This window comes from Oncorhynchus keta, chromosome 7 (genome assembly GCF_023373465.1).
Source record: "Oncorhynchus keta strain PuntledgeMale-10-30-2019 chromosome 7, Oket_V2, whole genome shotgun sequence".
NCBI classification, from domain to species: Eukaryota; Metazoa; Chordata; class Actinopteri; order Salmoniformes; family Salmonidae; genus Oncorhynchus; species Oncorhynchus keta.
This window is the reverse complement of record NC_068427.1, coordinates 27,371,718-27,391,715: the sequence shown is the minus strand read 5'-3', so window position 1 is coordinate 27,391,715 and position 19,998 is coordinate 27,371,718. Positions and strand designations below refer to the sequence as shown.

At 43.8% G+C, this 19,998-nt stretch overlaps 1 protein-coding gene across 6 annotated transcripts in view; it reads right to left on the bottom strand.

Moving 5' to 3' along the window:
- LOC118386254 (exportin-4) overlaps positions 1-19,998 on the bottom strand; it is a 50,628-nt gene that overhangs the window by 10,980 nt on the left and 19,650 nt on the right. For all 6 annotated transcript variants that reach the window (XR_008139807.1, XM_052522364.1, XM_052522362.1 and 3 more), the window contains 7 exons: positions 19,184-19,341; positions 17,200-17,374; positions 16,868-17,044; positions 16,158-16,300; positions 6,264-6,409; positions 4,286-4,463; positions 394-553 (listed from right to left, as the gene is read on the bottom strand). Coding sequence is in view for 5 of the 6 variants with exons in the window: in XM_052522364.1 (XP_052378324.1) it covers positions 394-553; positions 4,286-4,463; positions 6,264-6,409; positions 16,158-16,300; positions 16,868-17,044; positions 17,200-17,374; positions 19,184-19,341 (1,137 nt within the window). In the remaining variant the exon portion in view is untranslated. The remainder of the gene's footprint in view (positions 1-393; positions 554-4,285; positions 4,464-6,263; positions 6,410-16,157; positions 16,301-16,867; positions 17,045-17,199; positions 17,375-19,183; positions 19,342-19,998) is intronic.

Genomic DNA, 19,998 nt, shown 5'->3' with positions numbered 1-19,998 from the left:
AGTGAATAACAACAAATCCATTCAAATTATTACTACCTGTTGGCTCTTGGTGTTGTAGCTGGTCCTTCTCATTTAACTTTTTAACATTCAACATTTTTAATTCCATCTTCCATTGATTAGCCTAGAAATATCCTAATAACTTGCAACTTGGAGGATCTAGCTCTATGACTGTAGCCTAGTGCCGGTTTGATGACTTGTGATTGGACGACAACAAGCTACACTCCTGAAAAGAACCAGCAGCATAAATAATGTATTCTGTCAGCGGGAAGCGCGATATAGACCATCTGCATAGTGAATTCACATGGAACTGTGTGAATTTGTCTTATTGTTTTAACAGAAAACCGTTTTAAAAAATGGCAGCTTGTCACATCCCTAGTCTGGTGGTAGTTGTACCTGTCCATAGAGTTTCTCGTCCACCAGTAGGTAAGTCTTAGCCCAGCGTTTGAGGAACCACACAATGTCCTTCCCCATCTGAGGGCTGAGTAGCTCTGTAAGACTGGCCCTGGTGGCCCTGGACTCTACCTCTGACGTCCTCAACACCGCTGACAACAACCTGAGAGAGGGGACAGGGAGAGTGAAGGAATGATAGAGGTTAAAGAGAAAGAAATGGAAAAAGAGAGAAGGAAAAAAGGAGAGCGTGATAGCAAGAGAAGTGAGAGGAGGAAAAAAGGAGAGCGTGATAGCAAGAGAAGTGAGAGGAGGAAAAAAGGAGAGCGTGATAGCAAGGGAAGTGAGAGGAGGAAAAAAGGAGAGCGTGATAGCAAGGGAAGTGAGAGGAGGAAAAAAGGAGAGCGTGATAGCAAGGGAAGTGAGAGAAGGAAAAAAGGAGAGCGTGATAGCAAGAGAAGTGAGAGAAGGAAAAAAGGAGAGCGTGATAGCAAGAGAAGTGAGAGGAGGAAAAAAGGAGAGCGTGATAGCAAGGGAAGTGAGAGGAGGAAAAAAGGAGAGCGTGATAGCAAGAGAAGTGAGAGGAGGAAAAAAGGAGAGCGTGATAGCAAGGGAAGTGAGAGGAGGAAAAAAGGAGAGCGTGATAGCAAGAGAAGTGAGAGGAGGAAAAAAGGAGAGCGTGATAGCAAGGGAAGTGAGAGGAGGAAAAAGAGGTGGATGAATTGTAATAAGAAGCCAAGGCCAGGATGAGCAAGAGGAGGGAAGGGGAAGAACAAAAGAAAGAGGTAGGGATTTAGTCTGTTCATTTCAGTAACTCTGACAACAAATGACCACGTTGACCCACACACACACACACGTGACAAAGTCCAGAGAGATAGAGGGCTTAGTGCAGCTTAGTGTTCTGTATGTAAGAGATGGGCCTCAGTACATGCCCACACAGCATGACAGTGCACTGTTTCACATTGTTTGCAAAAACAAAAGCCCATTGACATTAACAGAGCCGGGGTCGCACAGTGTTATTAGGAAATCTGATGCCCGGCCTCTTGCCTTTCCATTCCTCTGTGCCCCCTCGCCCCCACAAAGAACAATCCAGAGCCCACTATCACAACCCCCACCACCTCAAATTCCCTATATGATTGCCCATGTACCCCCGACACCAAAAGCACACGTGCAGACACGCACACACTACCCCAGCCCCCTACTAGTCTTAGCAGCACCTGGCCATGCCTTAAATTAATGTTGGGGAGAGGTGGTCTGGGGCTGGTGTTGCTCTATGCTGGCTAGGCCGCTACGCCATCATGTGTGTGTCCAAGATCCTGTGTGTGTGTGTGTGTGTGTGTGTGTGCGAGTGGCTAGCATGGCTCGGTCTGTACCAGGGCATTCCCCCTCTGTGGCGCTGGCACCACACACCCAGGGGGCCACTCCCAAAAGGGTGTGGCCACACCCATGGGTGGCTCATTGGCCCTGCACTGTACGTAATATTCTCCCTACCATTGTACTGTACTGGTGGTGTGAGGAACCAATACCTAGATCTGTTGCCGCTTAAAAAAGCCTTCTGTTGGCTTCAATAGACAGTTTCTGTGCCAGATGGCTTGTGTAGTGATATGTGGACCTTTGTGCCCCGTCTGGAAAATACTATAAGGGAAAGGCTGCTGCCATGCCACGGGACAGTAGGTTTTTACAAGGCACACTTCGGACAGACAGCGCACTGGTGTGAACGTGACAGAGCACTACAACCAGTTAACAAGTACACCACTTAGAGCTCAGCTTCTGTAGACAGTGGGGGGAGCTGTTCATTAGATCACTGACAGACTGTCCACACTGTTCATTAGATCAGTGACTGAGACAATGATGGGAGACTGTCCAAGCTGTTCATTAGATCAGTGACTGGGACAGTGATGGGAGACTGTCCAAGCTGTTCATTAGATCACTGACTGAGACAATGAGGGGAGACTGTCCAAGCTGTTCATTTGATCACTGATTGAGACAATGAGGGGAGACTGTCCAAGCTGTTCATTAGATCACTGATTGAGACCGTGATGGGAGACTGTCCAAGCTTTTCATTAGATCACTGACTGACACAGTGCGTTTTAGACCCATTATTTGATGGATTATAGCAGAGATGAGCAACTCTGGTCCACTGACGAGGGCCTGAGTGTCTGTTGGTTTTAGTCATTCCTTTCAAACCAGCAATCCAATTTAGATCTGGGAATTTGATACGAAACTAGGTGTTTGCAATTAAGTAGTCTCTTCTCCAGACCATTTCCGGAGACCGGAGACCTTCTCCCTTACCTCACCTTGCTCATCAACTCATCCCTGACCGCTGGCTACGTCCCTTCCGTCTTCAAGAGAGCGAGAGTTGCACCCCTTCTGAAAAAACCTACACTCGATCCCTCCGATGTCAACAACTACAGACCAGTATCCCTTCTTTCTTTTCTCTCCAAAACTCTTGAACGTGCCGTCCTTGGCCAGCTCTCCCGCTATCTCTCTCAGAATGACCTTCTTGATCCAAATCAGTCAGGTTTCAAGACTAGTCATTCAACTGAGACTGCTCTTCTCTGTATCACGGAGGCGCTCCGCACCGCTAAAGCTAACTCTCTCTCCTCTGCTCTCATCCTTCTAGACCTATCGGCTGCCTTCGATACTGTGAACCATCAGATCCTCCTCTCCACCCTCTCCGAGTTGGGCATCTCCGGCGCGGCCCACGCTTGGATTGCGTCCTACCTGACAGGTCGCTCCTACCAGGTGGCGTGGCGAGAATCTGTCTCCTCACCACGCGCTCTCACCACTGGTGTCCCCCAGGGCTCTGTTCTAGGCCCTCTCCTATTCTCGCTATACACCAAGTCACTTGGCTCTGTCATAACCTCACATGGTCTCTCCAATCATTGCTATGCAGACGACACACAATTAATCTTCTCCTTTCCCCCTTCTGATGACCAGGTGGCGAATCGCATCTCTGCATGTCTGGCAGACATATCAGTGTGGATGACGGATCACCACCTCAAGCTGAACCTCGGCAAGACGGAGCTGCTCTTCCTCCCGGGAAGGACTGCCCGTTCCATGATCTCGCCATCACGGTTGACAACTCCATTGTGTCCTCCTCCCAGAGCGCTAAGAATCTTGGCGTGATCCTGGACAACACCCTGTCGTTCTCAACTAACATCAAGGCGGTGGCCCGTTCCTGTAGGTTCATGCTCTACAACATCCGCAGAGTACGACCCTGCCTCACACAGGAAGCGGCGCAGGTCCTAATCCAGGCACTTGTCATCTCCCGTCTGGACTACTGCAACTCGCTGTTGGCTAGGCTCCCTGCCTGTGCCATTAAACCCCTACAACTCATCCAGAACGCCGCAGCCCGTCTGGTGTTCAACCTTCCCAAGTTCTCTCACGTCACCCCGCTCCTCCGCTCTCTCCACTGGCTTCCAGTTGAAGCTCGCATCCGCTACAAGACCATGGTGCTTGCCTACGGAGCTGTGAGGGGAACGGCACCTCAGTACCTCCAGGCTCTGATCAGGCCCTACACCCAAACAAGGGCACTGCGTTCATCCACCTCTGGCCTGCTCGCCTCCCTACCACTGAGGAAGTACAGTTCCCGCTCAGCCCAGTCAAAACTGTTCGCTGCTCTGGCCCCCCAATGGTGGAACAAACTCCCTCACGACGCCAGGACAGCGGAGTCAATCACCACCTTCCGGAGACACCTGAAACCCCACCTCTTTAAGGAATACCTAGGATAGGATAAGTAATCCTTCTCACCCCCCTTTAAGATTTAGATGCACTATTGCAAAGTGACTGTTCCACTGGATGTCATAAGGTGAATGCACCAATTTGTAAGTCGCTCTGGATAAGAGCGTCTGCTAAATGACTTAAATGTAAATGTAAAATGTAGTCCCTCCCTTACCTGATGACGGAGTCTGTCCTGTTGCATCCTGGGATAGATGAGGCCTTCTCTCCAGGGGAGCCCAGTATCTGCAAGGTGGTGTTGATGTCTACCTCAGTAGAGTGGTTGATAGAATACTCCATCACCTCAGCCGGGATCAGAGGAGTCTCACCCTGAGGGTCATCTGCCAGGAGGTAGCCTGGAACACACACACAAATCACTTGCATTCACAATTACAACTAGGACCAGCCAGAAACAATCCATTATGGAGGCACTTAATAAGAAAACGTTGTCAAAAGGAGCAAACTCTGAGCACACTAAGAGAGAACCAACTAGGGGTGCAAATTGAGTTATGCACTGAAGGGGAATTCTATAGCCAATGGGAATGCTAAAATGTACTATACAGCAAAGCAGTTGGTTCGTGGAGGGTCAGGCCACCAGTTGTGCAACATTCCTGCCATGCACCAATACACCAGCGCAGTGTGCCTCCCAGCCTAAATTTAGTCCCTAAAAACAACTAAGGAGATCTAAGGACATAGTCGATGCCCCCCAGAGTGCAGTTAGGTTTCATTTTATGCGAATGGTCAACAAAACGGACTGAATGCTAAAAAGATTTGTTACACAATAAATCCATGCATAAAACAACAAGGGACCACTGATGGAAATGAGCATGTAAACAACACTAGGTTCTGTTTTAGGACCACTACACACACACACACCCTCCCTCTTGGTGATGTCATCCGGAAAAATAATGTCAACTTTCACTATGTGGACGACACACAGCTGTACATTTGGATGAAACATGGTGAAGCCCCAATATTCCCTACCCTGGATCCCTGTGTTTCAGACATAAGGATGGGGCGGAGGTAGCCTAGAGTCTAGAGCGTTGGGCCAGTAACCAAAAGACTTTGCGATCGAATCCCCGAGCTGACAAGGTAAAAAAACAAATAAATCAGTTGTTCTGCCCCTGAACAAGGCAATGCACACTGTTCCTAGGCTGTCATTGTAAATCATTGTAAATAATAATTTGTTCTTAACTGACTTGCCTAGTGAAATAAAGGTTTAAAAAACATTTAAAAAATAAAAAAATAAAGTGGTTGGAGGTCATTTTTCTCTCGTTTAAACTTTGACAAAACAGATAAGTTAGTTCTAGGCCCCAAAAAAGAATGAAATCTGCTGTTGGAGCTGACAAAAACAGATAAAGCCCTTGGTTCACTCCAGACCTGACTGCCCTCAACCAGCACAAAAACATCCTGTGGCGGACTGCACTATAGCATCGAATAGTCCCCGCGATATGCAACTTTTCAGGGAAGTCAGGAACCAATACACGCAGTCAGTCAGGAAAGCAAAAGCTAGCTTTTTAGAATAGAAATTTGCATTCCTGTAGCACTAATTCCAAAAAGTTTTGGGACACTAAAGTCCAAGGAGATTAAGAGCACCTCCACCCAGTTGCACACTGCATTGAAGCTAGGTAACCTTGTCACCACTGATAAATCCACGATAATTGAGAATTTCAATAAGCACTTCTCTACGGCTGGCCATGCTTTCCTCCTGGCTACCCCAACCAACAGCGCCGCACCCCCCGCAGCTACTTGCCCAAGCCTCCCCAGCTTCTCCTTCACCCAAATCCAGAAAGCAGATGTTCTGAAAGAGCTGCAAAACCTGGACCCGTACAAATCAGCTAGGCTGGACAATCTGGACCCTCTCTTTCTAAAATTATCCACCGTCATTGTTGCAACTCCTATTACCAGTCTGTTCAACCTCTCTTTCGTATTGTCTGAGATCCCTAAAGATTGGAAAGCTGCCATGGTCATCCCCCTCTTCAAAGGGGGTGACACTCTAGACCCAAACTGTTATAGACCTATGTCCATCCTGCCTCAAAATACATTTGATTGATTGATAGTGCCTTACGTTGGGATTCGTGCCTTATAATTAAACAAATAAAATAATTTTCTGAGTGGACTATTCTGAGTAAATATGATCACAGTGATCCACTGACCTGAGACCAGTATGAGCCAGTGGATGTCTTCGTAGAGGTCATCCAGGACCTTGCGGTCCACTGAGCCGGGGTTAGAGGAGTTCATGAGGTGCTGCTGGGTCCTCTGGAGCTGGCCGTGGAGCCGCGTCACCCGCTCCTCCAACAGACTGACCAACCACACACACACACACACACACACACACACACACACACACACACACACACACACAATGTTTACAGAGCTAGGGGATAGTCTAATATCAAGAGGTGTGTGTGGAGTTTTTCAACCAATTTGTGTAGTGGTTGAAAAACGAGTTTTAATGACTCCAACTTAAGAAGTGCATGTAAACGTTCGACTTCAACTGTACATATACATACATATATGTACAGTTGAAGTCGGAAGTTTACATACACTTAGGCTCGTTTTTCAACCACTCCACAAATTTCTTGTTAACAAACTGTAGTTTTGGCAAGTTGCTTAGGACATCTACTTTGTGCATGACACAAGTAATTTTTCCAACAATTGTATGCAGACAGATTATTTCACTTATAATTCATTGTATCACAATTCCAGTGGGTCAGAAGTTCACATACACTAAGTTGACTGTGCCTTTAAACTAGAGGTCGACCGAATATGAATTTTCAACGCCGATACCGATTATTGGAGGACCAAAAAAAGCCGATACCGATTAAAATCGGCCGATTTATTTATTTGATTCATTTGTAATAATGACAATTACAACAATATTGAATGAACACTTCTATTTTAACTTAATATAATACATCAATAAAATCAATTTAGCCTCAAATAAATAATGAAACATGTTCAATTTGGTTTAAATAATGCAAAAACAGTTTTGGAGAAGAAAGACAAAGTGCAATATGTGCCATGTAAAAAAGCTATTGGATGTTCTTATAGGCACTTTAGTATTGCAAGTGTAACAGTATAGCTTCAGTCCCTCTCCTCGCCCCTATCTGGGCTCGAACCAGGAACACATTGACAACAGCCACCCTCGAAGCATCGTTACCCATCACTCCACAAAAGCCGCGGGAAAGGGGAACAACTACTTCAAGGTCTCAGAGCGAGTGACGTCACCGATTGAAATGCTATTAGCGCACACCCCGCTAACTAGCTAGCCATTTCACATCGGTTACACCAGCCTAATCTCGGGAGTTGATAGGCTTGAAGTAATAAACAGCTCAATGCTTGAAGCACAGCGAAGAGCTGCTGGCAAACGCATGAAAGTGCTGTTTGAATGAATGCTTACGTGCCTGCTGCTGCCTACCACCGCTCAGTCAGACTGCTCTATGAAATCATAGACTTAATTATAAAATAACACACAAAAATATGAGCCTTAGGTCATTAATATGGTAAAATCCGGAAACGATAATTTCGAAAGAGTTTATTCTTTCAGTGAAATACGGACCCGTTACCTATTATATCTAACGGGTGGCATCCATGAGTCTAAATATTCCAGTTACATTGCACAACCTTCAATGTTATGTCATAATTCTGGCAAATTCGTTCACAACGAGCCAGGCGGCCCAAACTGTTGCATATACCCTGACTCTGCGTGCAATGAATGCAAGAGAAGTGACACAATTTCCCTAGTTTAATATTCCTGCTAACCTGGATTTCTTTTAACTAAATATGCAGGTTTAAAAAAATGTTTTACTTCTGTGTATTGATTTTAAGAAAGGCATTAATGTTTATGTACATTCGTGCAACAATTGTGCTTTTTTTCCGCAAATGCGCTTTTGTTAAATCATCCCCCGTTTGGCAAAGTTGGCTGTCTTTGTTAGGAACAAATAGTTTTCACACAGTTCGCAACGAGCCAGGCAACCAAACTGCTGCACATACACTGACTGTTGCACAGAACACAAGAGAACTGACACAATTTCCAGAGTTAAAATAAATTAATGTTAGCAGGCAGTATTAACTAAATATGCAGGTTTAAAAAGATATACTTATGTATTTGTTTATAGTTTGGTGCAACAACAGTGCTTTTTTCACAAATGTGCTTGGCGAAGTAGGCTATGATTCAATGATAAATTAACAGGCACTGCATCAATTAAATGCAACGCAGGACAAGCTAGATAAACTAGTAATATCAACAACCATGTGTAGTTAACAAAATCACTAGTTAAGATTGATTGTTTTTAATAAGATACGTTTAATGCTCACTAGCACCTTACCTTGCTCCTTTCTGCACTCGCATAACAGGTAGTCAGCCTGCCACGCAATCTCCTCGTGGAGTGCAATGTAATCGGCCATGATCGGTGTCCAAAAGTGCAGATTACTGATTGTTATGAAAACTTGAAGTCGGCCCTAATTAAATCGGCCATTCCGATTAAAATCGGTCGTCCTCTACTTTAAACAGCTTGGGAAATTCCAGAAAATGATGTCATGGCTATAGAAGTTTCTGATAGGCTAATTGACATCATTTGAGTCAATTGGAGGTGTACCTATGGATGTATTTCAAGGCCTACCTTCAAACTCAGTGCCTCTTTGCTTAACATCAAAGGAAAAATCAAAAGAAATCAGCCAAGACCTCAGAAAAAAAATTGTAGACCTCCACAAGTCTGGTTCATCCTTGGGAGCAATTTTCAAACGCCTGAAGGTACCACATTCATCTTTGCAAACAATATTAGGCAAGTATAAACACCATGTGACCACACAGCCCTCATACCGCTCAGGAAGGAGATGCCTTCCGTCTCCTAGAGATGAACACACTTTGTTGCGAAAAGTGCAAATCAATCCCAGAACAACAGCAAAGGACCCTGAGAAGATGCTGGAGGAAACAGGTACAAAAGTATCTATATACACAGTAAAAGGAGTCCTATATTGACATAACCTGAAAGGCCACTCAGCAAGGAAGAGGCCGCTGCTTCGAAACCGCCATAGAAAAGCCAGACTACGGTTTGCAACTGTACATAGGGACAAAGATGGTACTTTTTGGAGAAATGTCCTCTGGTCTGATGAAACAAAAATACAACTGTTTGGTCATAATGAATGTTTGGAGGAGAAAGGGGATGCTTGCAAGCCGAAGAACACCATCCCAACCATGAAGCACGGGGGTGGCAGCATCATGTTGTGGGGGTGCTTTGCTGCAGGAGGGACTGGTGCACTTCACAAATAGATGGCATCACGAGGCAGGAAAATGATGTGGATATATTGAAGCAACATCTCAAGACATCATTCAGGAAGTTAAAGCTTGGTCGCAAATGGGTCTTCCAAAATGGACCATGACCCCAAGCATACTTCAAATGTTGTTGCAAAATGGCTTAAGGACAACAAAGTCAGGGTATTGGAGTGGTCATCACAAAACCCTGACCTCAATCCTATAGAACATTTGTGGGCTGAACTGAGAAAGCATGTGCGAGCAAGGATGCCAACAAACCTGACTCAGTTACACCAGCTGTCAGGAGGAATGGGCCAAAATTCACCCAACTTATTGTGGGAAGCTTGTGGAAGGCTACCCAAATCAGCAGCATTCTGAATTTTGGATGAAAAGCATGCCCAAATTAAACGGTCTGGTACTTGGGCCCAGAAGATATATGTTTAAATAGTGTCTGAGTATAACAGAACTGATTTGGCAGGCGAAAACCTGAAAAAAAATCCATTCAGGAAGTAGTTTTTTGTTGTTTTGTTTTTGTAGTTTTCTATTCAATGCCATTACAGTATCCATTGTCTTAGGACTCAAATTGCAGTTCCTATGCCTTCCACTAGATGTCAACAGTCTTTAGAAATGGTTTCAAGCTTGTATTCTGATAAATGAGGGAGTAAGACCAGTCTGAATGGTGTCCAGTCTGAGTGAACCCTGACACGTCACAGAGCTTTTTCATGAGCAATCCCGATAGAGCCTTTCTTGTTTACTTTTCATATTGACAACGTTATTGTCCGGTTGAAATATTATAGATCATTTAGGCTAAAAACATCCTGAGGATTGAATATAAACATTGTTTAACATGTTTCTATGAACTTTATGGATACAATTTGGATTTTTGTCTGCCTGTTTTGACTGCGTTTGAGCCTGTGGATTACTGAAGAAAACGCGACCAAAACGGAGGTTTTTGGATATAAAGACTTTATCGAACAAAAGGAACATTTATTGAGTAAATGAATGTCTTCTGAGTGCAACCATATGAAGATCATCAAAGGTAAGGGATTAATTTTCTCTTTTTGAGTTGTGTAACTCTTCTGTTTGGCTGGTTACGGTTTGTAATGATTTGTCTACTGGGCTATGTTCTCAAATAATCCTAAGGTATGCTTTCGCCGTAAAGCATTTATTTTTTAAATCTGACACTGTGGTTTGATTCACAAGAAATTAATGTAAAATGTGTTTTTTCCTGAATTTTTATAATGAGCATTTCTGTATTTGAATTTGGCGCTCTGCAATCTCACTGGATGTTACGATAGCGTCCCACATACCCTAGAGAGGTTAAACAATTTAAAAGCAATGCTACCAAATACTAATTGAGTGCATGTAAACTTCTGACCCACTGGGAATGTGATGAAAGAAATAAAAGCTGAAATAAATCACTACTATTATTCTGACATTTCACATTCTTAAAATAAAGTGGTGATCCTAACTGACCTAAGACAGGGAATTTTTATTAGGATTAAAGATCAGGAATTGTGAAAAAATGAGTTTAAATGTATTTAGCTAAGGTGTATGTAAACTTCCAACTTCAACTGTACACACACACACACACACACACACACACACACATATACATTCGCACATATACAGTGAGGGGGAAAAGTATTTGATCCTCTGCTGATTTTGTACGTTTGCCCACTGACAAAGAAATTATCAGTCTATAATTTTAATGGTAGGTTTATTTGAACAGTGAGAGACAGAATAACAACAAATAAATCCAGAAAAACGCATGTCAAAAATGTTATAAATTGATTTGCATTTTAATGAGGGAAATAAGTATTTGACCTCCTCTCAATCAGAAAGACTTCTGGCTCCCAGGTGTCTTTTATAAAGGTAACGCGATGAGATTAGGAGCACACTCTTAAAGGGAGTGCTCCTAATCTCAGTTTGTTACCTGTATAAAAGACACCTGTCCACAGAAGTAATCAATCAAACTCTCCACCATGGCCAAGACCAAAGAGCTCTCCAAGGATGTCAGGGACAAGATTGTAGACTTACACAAGGCTGGAATGGGGTACAAGACCATCGCCAAGCAGCTTGGTTAGATGGTGACAACAGTTGGTGCGATTATTCGCAAATGGAAGAAACACAAAATAACTGTCTCCCTCGGCCTGGGGCTCCATGCAAGATCTCACCTCATGGAGTTGCAATGATCATGAGAACGGTGAGGAATCAGCCCAGAACTACACGAGATCATTGGCAAGATCCTCCCAAGGCAGATGGGACCATAGTCACCAAGAAAACAATTGGTAACACACTACGCCGTGAAGGACTGAAATCCTGCAGCGACGCAAGGTCCGCCTGCTCAAGAAAGCACATATACAGTGGGGCAAAAAAGTCTTTCACAAGGTTTTCACACACTGTTGCTGGTATTTTGGCCCATTCCTCCATGCAGATATCCTCTAGAGCAGTGATGTTTTGGGGCTATTGCTGGGCAACACAGACTTTCAACTCCCTTCAAAGATTTTCTATGGGGTTGACATCTGGAGACTGGCTAGGCAACTCTAGGACCTTGAAATGCTTCTTACGAAGCCACTCCTTCGTTGCCCGGGCGGTGTGTTTGGGATCATGGTCATGCTGAAAGACCCAGCCACGTTTCGTCTTCAATGCCCTTGCTGATGGAAGGAGGTTTTCACTCAAAATCTCACGATACATGGCCCCATTCATTCTTTCCTTTACACAGATCAGTCGTCCTGGTCCCTTTGCAGAAAAACAGCCCCAAAGCATGATGTTTCCACCCCCATGCTTCACAGTAGGTATGGTGTTCTTTGGATGCAACTCAGCATTCTTTGTCCTCCAAACACGACGAGTTCAGTTTTTACCAAAAAGTTATATTTTGGTTTCATCTGACCATATGACATTCTCCCAATCTTCTTCTGGATCATCCAAATGCTCGCTAACAAACTTCAGATGGGCCTGGACATGTACTGGCTTAAGCAGGGGGACACCTCATGGAGTTGCAGGATTTGAGTCCCTGGCGGCGTAGTGTGTTACTGATGGTAGGCTTTGTTACTTCGGTCCCAGCTCTCTGCAGGTCATTCACTAGGTCCCCCCTGTGTGGTTCTGGGATTTTTGCTCACCGTTCTTGTGATCATTTTGACCCCACGGGGTGAGATCTTGCGTGGAGCCCCAGATCGAGGGAGATTATCAGTGGTCTTGTATGTCTTCCATTTCCTAATAATTGCTCCCACAGTTGATTTCTTCAAACCAAGCTGCTTACCTATTGCAGATTCAGTCTTCCCAGCCTGGTGCAGGTCTACAATTTTGTTTCTGGTGTCCTTTGACAGGTCTTTGGTCCTGGCCATAGTGGAGTTTGGAGTGTGACTGTTTGAGGTTGTGGACAGGTGTCTTTTATACTGATAACAAGTTCAAACAGGTACCATTAATACAGGTAACGAGTGGAGGACAGAGGAGCCTCTTAAAGAAGAAGTTACAGGTCTGCGAGAGCCAGAAATCTTGCTTGTTTGGAGGTGACCAAATACTTATTTTCCACCATATTTGCAAATAAATTCATTAAAAATCCTACAACTTGATTTTCTGGATTTTTCCCCCTCGTTTTGTCTGTCATAGTTGAAGTGTACCTATGATGAAAATTACAGGCCTCTCATCTTTTTAAATGGGAGAACTTGCACAATTGGTGGCTGACTAAATACTTTTTTTGCCCCACTGTACATGCCCGTCTGAAGTTTGCCAATGAACATCTGAATGATTCAGAGGACAACTGGGTGAAAGTGTTGTGGTCAGATGAGACCAACATGGAGCTCTTTGGCATCAACTCAACTCACAGTGTTTGGAGGAGGAGTAATGCTGCCTGTGCTGCCATCCTGTTAGAAGGTAACAGATTATTTTATTACAATGGTTAAATTGGATTTTCATTGTGTTCAATGGTGTCATTTGCCCCCTAGTGGCGCTTTCTGGTACTTAGAGACGACGCAAACAGGAAGTACAGAATTTGTTTTGCACGCATAGAGCAGCTACAAACAACGCTACGTTGCAGTTTCACAACATAAACGTTTTCAATATATTCATTAAAGAAAAGTCACGCCGTGGGAGTTTTATTGAAGACTTAGTTGTTAGCTATCTGTCTAGTTTTGCATGGGAACGCAACTCAAGGGCAGAATACTGCCTATGACCCCAAGAACACCATCCCCACTGTCAAACATGCAGTTGGAAACATTATGCTTTGGGGGTGTTTTTCTGCTAAGGGTGACAGGATAACTTCACCGCATCAAAGGGATGATGGACGGGGCCATGTACCGTCAAATCTTGGGTGAGAACCTCCTTCCCTAGCCAGGGCATTGAAAATGGGTCGTGGATGGGTATTCCAGCATGACAATGACCCAAAACATACAGCCAAGGCAACAAAGGAGTGGCTCAAGAAGAAGCACATTAAGGTCCTGGAGAGGCCTAGCCAGTCTCCAGACCGTAATCCCATAGAAAATCTGTGGAGGGAGCTGAAGGTTCGAGTTGCCAAACGTCAGCCTCGAAACCTTAATGACTTGGAGAAGATCTACAAAGAGGAGTGGGACAAAATCCCTCCTGAGATGTGTGCAAACCTGGTGGCCAACTACAAGAAATGTCTGACCTCTGTGATTGCCAACAAGGGTTTTTTCACCAAGTACTAAGTCATGTTTTGCAGAGGGGTCAAATACTTATTTCCCTCATTAAAATGCAAATCAATTTATAACATTTTTGACATGCGTTTTTCTGGATTTTTTGTTGTTATTCTGTCTCTCACTGTTCAAATAAACCTACCATTAAAATTATAGACTGATAATTTCTTTGTCAGTGGGCAAATGTACAAAATCAGCAGGGGATCAAATACACACACACACACACACACACACACACACACACACACACACACACACACACACACACACACACACACACACACACACACACACACACACACACACACACACACAGTAGAGGTCGACCGATTAATCGGAATGGCCGATTAATTGGGGCCGATTTCAAGTTTTCATAACAATAGGAAATTGGTATTTTTGGGCGACGATTTTGCCAATTTCTTTATATATTTTTTTACACCTTTATTTAACTAGGCAAGTCAGTTAAGAACACATTCTTATTTTCAATGACAGCCTAGGAACGGTGGGTTAACTGCATTTTTCAGGGGCAGAACGACAGATTTTTACCTTGTCAGCTCAGGGGATCCTAACTTGCAACCTTACAGTTAACTAGACCAACGCTCTAACCACCTGCCTGTTACGCGAATGCAGTAAGCCAAGATAAGTTTAATGCTAGCTAGCAACTTATCTTATAAAAAACAATCAATCAACGACTGTCGTTGCTCCAATGTGTACTGAACCATAAACATCAATGCCTTTCTTAAAATAAATACACAAGTATATATTTTTTAAACCTGCATATTTAGCTAAAAGAAATCCAGGTTAGCAGGCAATATTAACCAGGTGAAATTGTGTCACTTCTCTTGCGTTCATTGCACGCCGAGTCAGGGTATATGCAACAGTTTGGGCAGCCTGGCATGCTGCAAACTAATTTGCCAGAATTATATGTAATTATGACATAACATTGAAGGTTGTGCAGTGTAACAGGAATATTTAGACTGATGGATGCCACCCGTTAGATAAAATACGGAACGGAATAAACTTTTTGTTTTCAAGGTGATAGTTTCCCGGATTTGACCTAAGGCTCGTATTTCTGTGTGTTTATTACAGTTAAGTCTATGATTTGATATTTGATAGAGCGGTCTGACTGAGAGGTGGTAGGCAGCAGCAGGCTCGTAATAGTCAAAGGTGTATGGTTTAGAGTAAAATAGTCGACGCGTTATAATTCCTGTAATAACTTGCGGCTGAACTTAATAGGGGTTCCTTCTTTATTTTAACGTTCATAGAGAATGTTTTGATCTACTTCAAATAAGGTCTGTGTTTTGTGCAGGCTTAAACCGCCTCAGTGTTTTGATACCCGTGTAAATCTCACTAGGATAAGGTAACGTTTGTCAAAATATTTTCATAAATCCACTCTACAAAAAAAATTATTCGCTTATATTTAGCCAATTGATCAGTTACCTTGTCCTATGGATATCTACACAGTTATAAAATTGGCATGGTGGTGTAAGCCTTGAAGAAACAGACCTTATTTTAAGTGAATCTAAAAATATCCTATGGAATAAATGAATGAAGGAACCGCTTTTCAGATGTTGCTAGAAGGTGTCATGGGAATTATGACTCGCACTTCGGTAGTCAATTCTTACCATGTCCATTATTAAAATAGGATTTCCTGCATATAGAAATTAGTTTTTGTTTTCAACATTCATCACAGGTAACTTAAACTCTATTTTTATTCAAACAGTTGAAAGTATTTATCTCCGAAGCAGACTCTTCAGTATCATTGTCACTTCAGAGCTGTGTGTGTTTTACAGTTGGCAGAGAAAAGCAGAGCACCAGTGTGGGACTACTACATGGAATTGGCACCAGGGAAAGCAAGGTGTCTTATTTGTGATAAAGATGTAAGCATGGGGTCAGCAATGGCTAAATAAAAAAATACCACCAACCTGTGGAATCACCTTAAGAACACCCATCCAAAAGCCCATATGTATTATATTAAGTTAAAATAAAAAAAGTGTTCATTGTTCATTCAGTATTGTCGCAATTGTCATTATTACAAAAATCTGTACATTTTTTTAAATGGCCGATTAATCGGTATCGGCTGTTTTTGGCCTCCAATAATCGGTATTGAAAAATCATAATCGGGCGACCTCTAATACCTGGTCAGTAGGGGGATACAGTGGTTGGCTGCTATGCGTCCTAACATGCCGATGCTGGCCAGCTGATCTGAGAACAGCTCTCTGTCATCCTCCTGTAACTCGTTAATCTCATCCTCCTCATGAGATGCCACGCCATTCACCGTCTGGAGGGAGGGAAAGAGACCATGACATTAAAGAGGGACCGAGACAAAGGAAGGAGAAGAGTCAGATGAAGAGAGAGCGAGGAAGAAAGAAAACAGAAAGAGTGATGAATGTATGACAAAGGAGTGAGAAGATGTGGATCATGGTGGATTGACTGTTGAAAGTGCTGGCATATCATTTACCCATAAAAACAATTGACTGACTGCTTATTTTTTGTTGTTTTTTTGTTTGCTTATTTTAGCTAGCTACTATCTTGTCTCATCGCTACAACTCCCGTACGGGCTCGGGAGAGACGAAGGTTGAAAGTCATGCGTCCTCCGATACACAACCCAACCAAGCCAAGGATATCCCTACCGGCCAAACCCTCCCTAACCCGGACGACGCGAGGCCAATTGTGCGTCGCCCCACGGACCTCCCGGCTGCGGCCGGTTACGACAGAGCCTGGGCGCAAACCCAGAGTCTCTGGTGGCACAGCTGGTGCTGCAGTACAGCACCCTTAACCACTGCGCCACCTGGGAGGCCGACTGACTGCTTATTTGAGTCTAGATTGAAGCGTGTGTGTGTCTCACCAGGTTGCGGGTGCCGTCAGGCGCAGCCAGGTGACACTGGATGTAGGAATTGAAGACCTGAACAGCGGGCTGGACGAAGCAGCCGCGGGGGAAATGTTCATCATCCTGAACCAGGGTCAGCCATGACTCTAACAGCTTGTCATACGCCTCCATGTATACCATGTCATCCTTATCCAGCTGGAAGAGAGAGAGAAAAAGAGCGAGAGAAGGGGGAGAGTATAGAGGCTCATTGAATGTGTGTTTTCAAAGCAACAGAACGAAAAATAAAAGAATGGATCAACTATGTAATGTTATGTAATGTTCCTGCAGTAAGGATTGAGTGTAATGCTGACCACTTCCTCCAGGGCGGCGCTGCGTCCGAAGGAGCAGGTGAGGAGGGTGAGACAGTTAATGAAGGAGGTGAAGAGCTCGCTGGGCAGGGCAGTCAGGATGACACGGGGAAATGTGCTGATCAGGTTGGAGATGATGTTAGAGATGCCCACCGCCTCAGAGTCCTCGATCTCTATCCTGGGGGAGGGACACAAACAAAACACAACCTTAAAGGAATGTTGGCTAATTTCATTCAAAATCTGGACAATTATTTTTCTAATTTTTTTAAAAAGTATTTCAGAAATATATGTTTTAAACAGGCATGGTATGAAACCAGACGCAGTGCTGCCCAGTGTGTGAGCACTGAGCAGTAGTACCTGTTGCCCGGGTAGGGCCATGTTTCCACAGCCCCAGTTAGAGTACTGTCTTTGAGGCCTGCCTGCCGTAGCTAGCCTACTGCCTAGAACAGTGCGGCTTGCTAAACCTTATCAGATAGATTTCAATAGCAAGCAGAGCTGTTCAACCACTGCAGATTGGCCATCCTGCCCGCATAGTTTTCCGATGATGCAACTGGAAAAAAGCTCCAGGAATAGGTGATTACGGAGAGCGAGCGAGCCCCTAACTCACTCCGCCTACTGAGTCACGAGTTCCAAGCACAAGTGTGGGTGTGTGTGTTTTATTTATACATTCGAGCAGAGCCCTGTTGATTCAGTTAAGTACTACTTCAACTGAGAGGACACACAAGTCGATTACATACAAATCACATAATTCATGCTACCAGCCTCCAGTCCAAATAATCCCACTAACACACATACAGGCCGTCATAATAAGCATGCAGTACATGATATAAAGGCCCAAGTATCAAATTCAATTAGAGCTTCTTGCATGCTCAGAGGGCAGCAGTGTTTCTAGCCCTGGATTGGGTCCATTGAAACCAACCAGAATTAGTTTAACCTCTTCAACCTATGGGGGCGCTATGTCATTATTGGATAAAAAGACGTGCCCGTTTTAAGCGCAATATTTTGTCACGAAAAGATGCTCGACTATGCATGGAATTGACAGCCTTGGAAAGACAAAACTCTGACGTTTCCAAAACTGCAAAGAAATTATCTGTGAGTGCCCCAGAACTAATGCTACAGGCGAAACCAAGATGAAGTTTCATACAGGAAATGCCCCAGATTCTGAAGGCGCTGTGTTCCAATGTCTCGTTATATGGTTGTCAATGCGCCAGGAATGAGCCTGCCCTTTGTGTCGTTTCTCCAAGGTGTCTGCAGCATTGTGACGTGTTTGTAGGCATATCATTGGAAGATTGACCATAAGAGACTACATTTACCTGGTGTCCCGCCCGGTGTCCTGTGTCGAAATTATTGCGTAATCTGTAGGTCCATGCGCGTTCCATTTCTTCAGAAGAGAAAGTCAACTGCCACGAAGGATTTTATCGTCGATAGATATGTGAAAAACACCTTGAGGATTGATTCTAAACATCGGTTTGCCATGTTTCTGTCGATATTATGGAGTTAATTTGGAAATGACTTAATTTTCGTTTTTTTTTTTTTTTTTTACCCAAACGTGATGAAGAATGATGAAGAAAACGGACAGATTTGTCAACACAAATAATATTTTTTGTAAAAACTGAACATTTGCTATCTAACTGAGAGTCTCCTCATTGAAGACATCTGAAGTTCTTCAAAGGTAAATTATTTTATTTGAATCCTTTTCTGTTTTTTTGTGAAAATGTTACATGCTGAAAGCCAGGCATAAATCCTATGCTAGGCTATCAATACTGTTACACAAATGCTTGTTTAGCTATGGTTCAAAAGCATGTTTTGAAAATCTGAGATGACAGTGTTGTTAACAAAAGGCTAAGCTTGAGAGCAAATGGATTCATTTCATTTGCGATTTTCATGAATAGTTAACGTTGCGTTATGGTAATGAGCTTGAGGCTGTAGTCACGATACCGGATCCGGGATGGCTCGACGCAAGAAGTTAAGGCTCTGACAGACTCACCCATTGATCATGCTGAGAAGCCCCTCCACCAGGTGGGCCAGGTAGGAGACCTGGGCACTCTCATCAGGGAAGATGGGGCCGTGCATGGAGGCCAGCTGGGCCAGGCACTGCAGGGAGTCCTGGGCCATGTCTGAGTCCTCACGGATCTTTATGTGGACCTGAGTGGAGGGGAGCATGGAAGGTTATAATTAAATAGTTGTTCTTTTGAGCAAGGGAGATATAATAACATACAAGCTCTTGCCCATGTTAGTTTTAAAGGACAGAGAATATATTTTTTCTGATGACGATTATGATGATTGTGTGAGACCATGAATGTAAAATGAGCAGAGCGGTGAAAGCATCTGGATGAAAACCTATCCAGGTTATTTATCTACAAAGACTGTGCTGTAATGGAATAGACCCCAAACATGATTTGTACCTCCCATACGACATTGTGCATCTCAGACAAAGTAACACGGCTCATACACACACCTGACCAGGGCCGGTTATGCCACGGTACAACTGACTGAGCCACAACTCTCAATGCAGTTTCAGTAGTTTCTGTTTACATCCAGAAAAAGACAGCATTATGAGACAAACTGAAGTGACAGACTCACCGTCTTCTGAAGCAAAGGGAACAGAGAATGAATGCTCAAAATGCCAGCCACTGGACCCAGACACAGTAACTCTGGATGTCAACACAGACAATACCAATCGATCACAGAGCCAGTCTGAAACTTGCTGAGGCCGTCTCAATCAAACCCAGAGTCAGTCAGTAGTCAGAGAGAACCTGTAATTCTCTGTCAGAGAAGTTGTATGGTGAATCGGATGTGAAG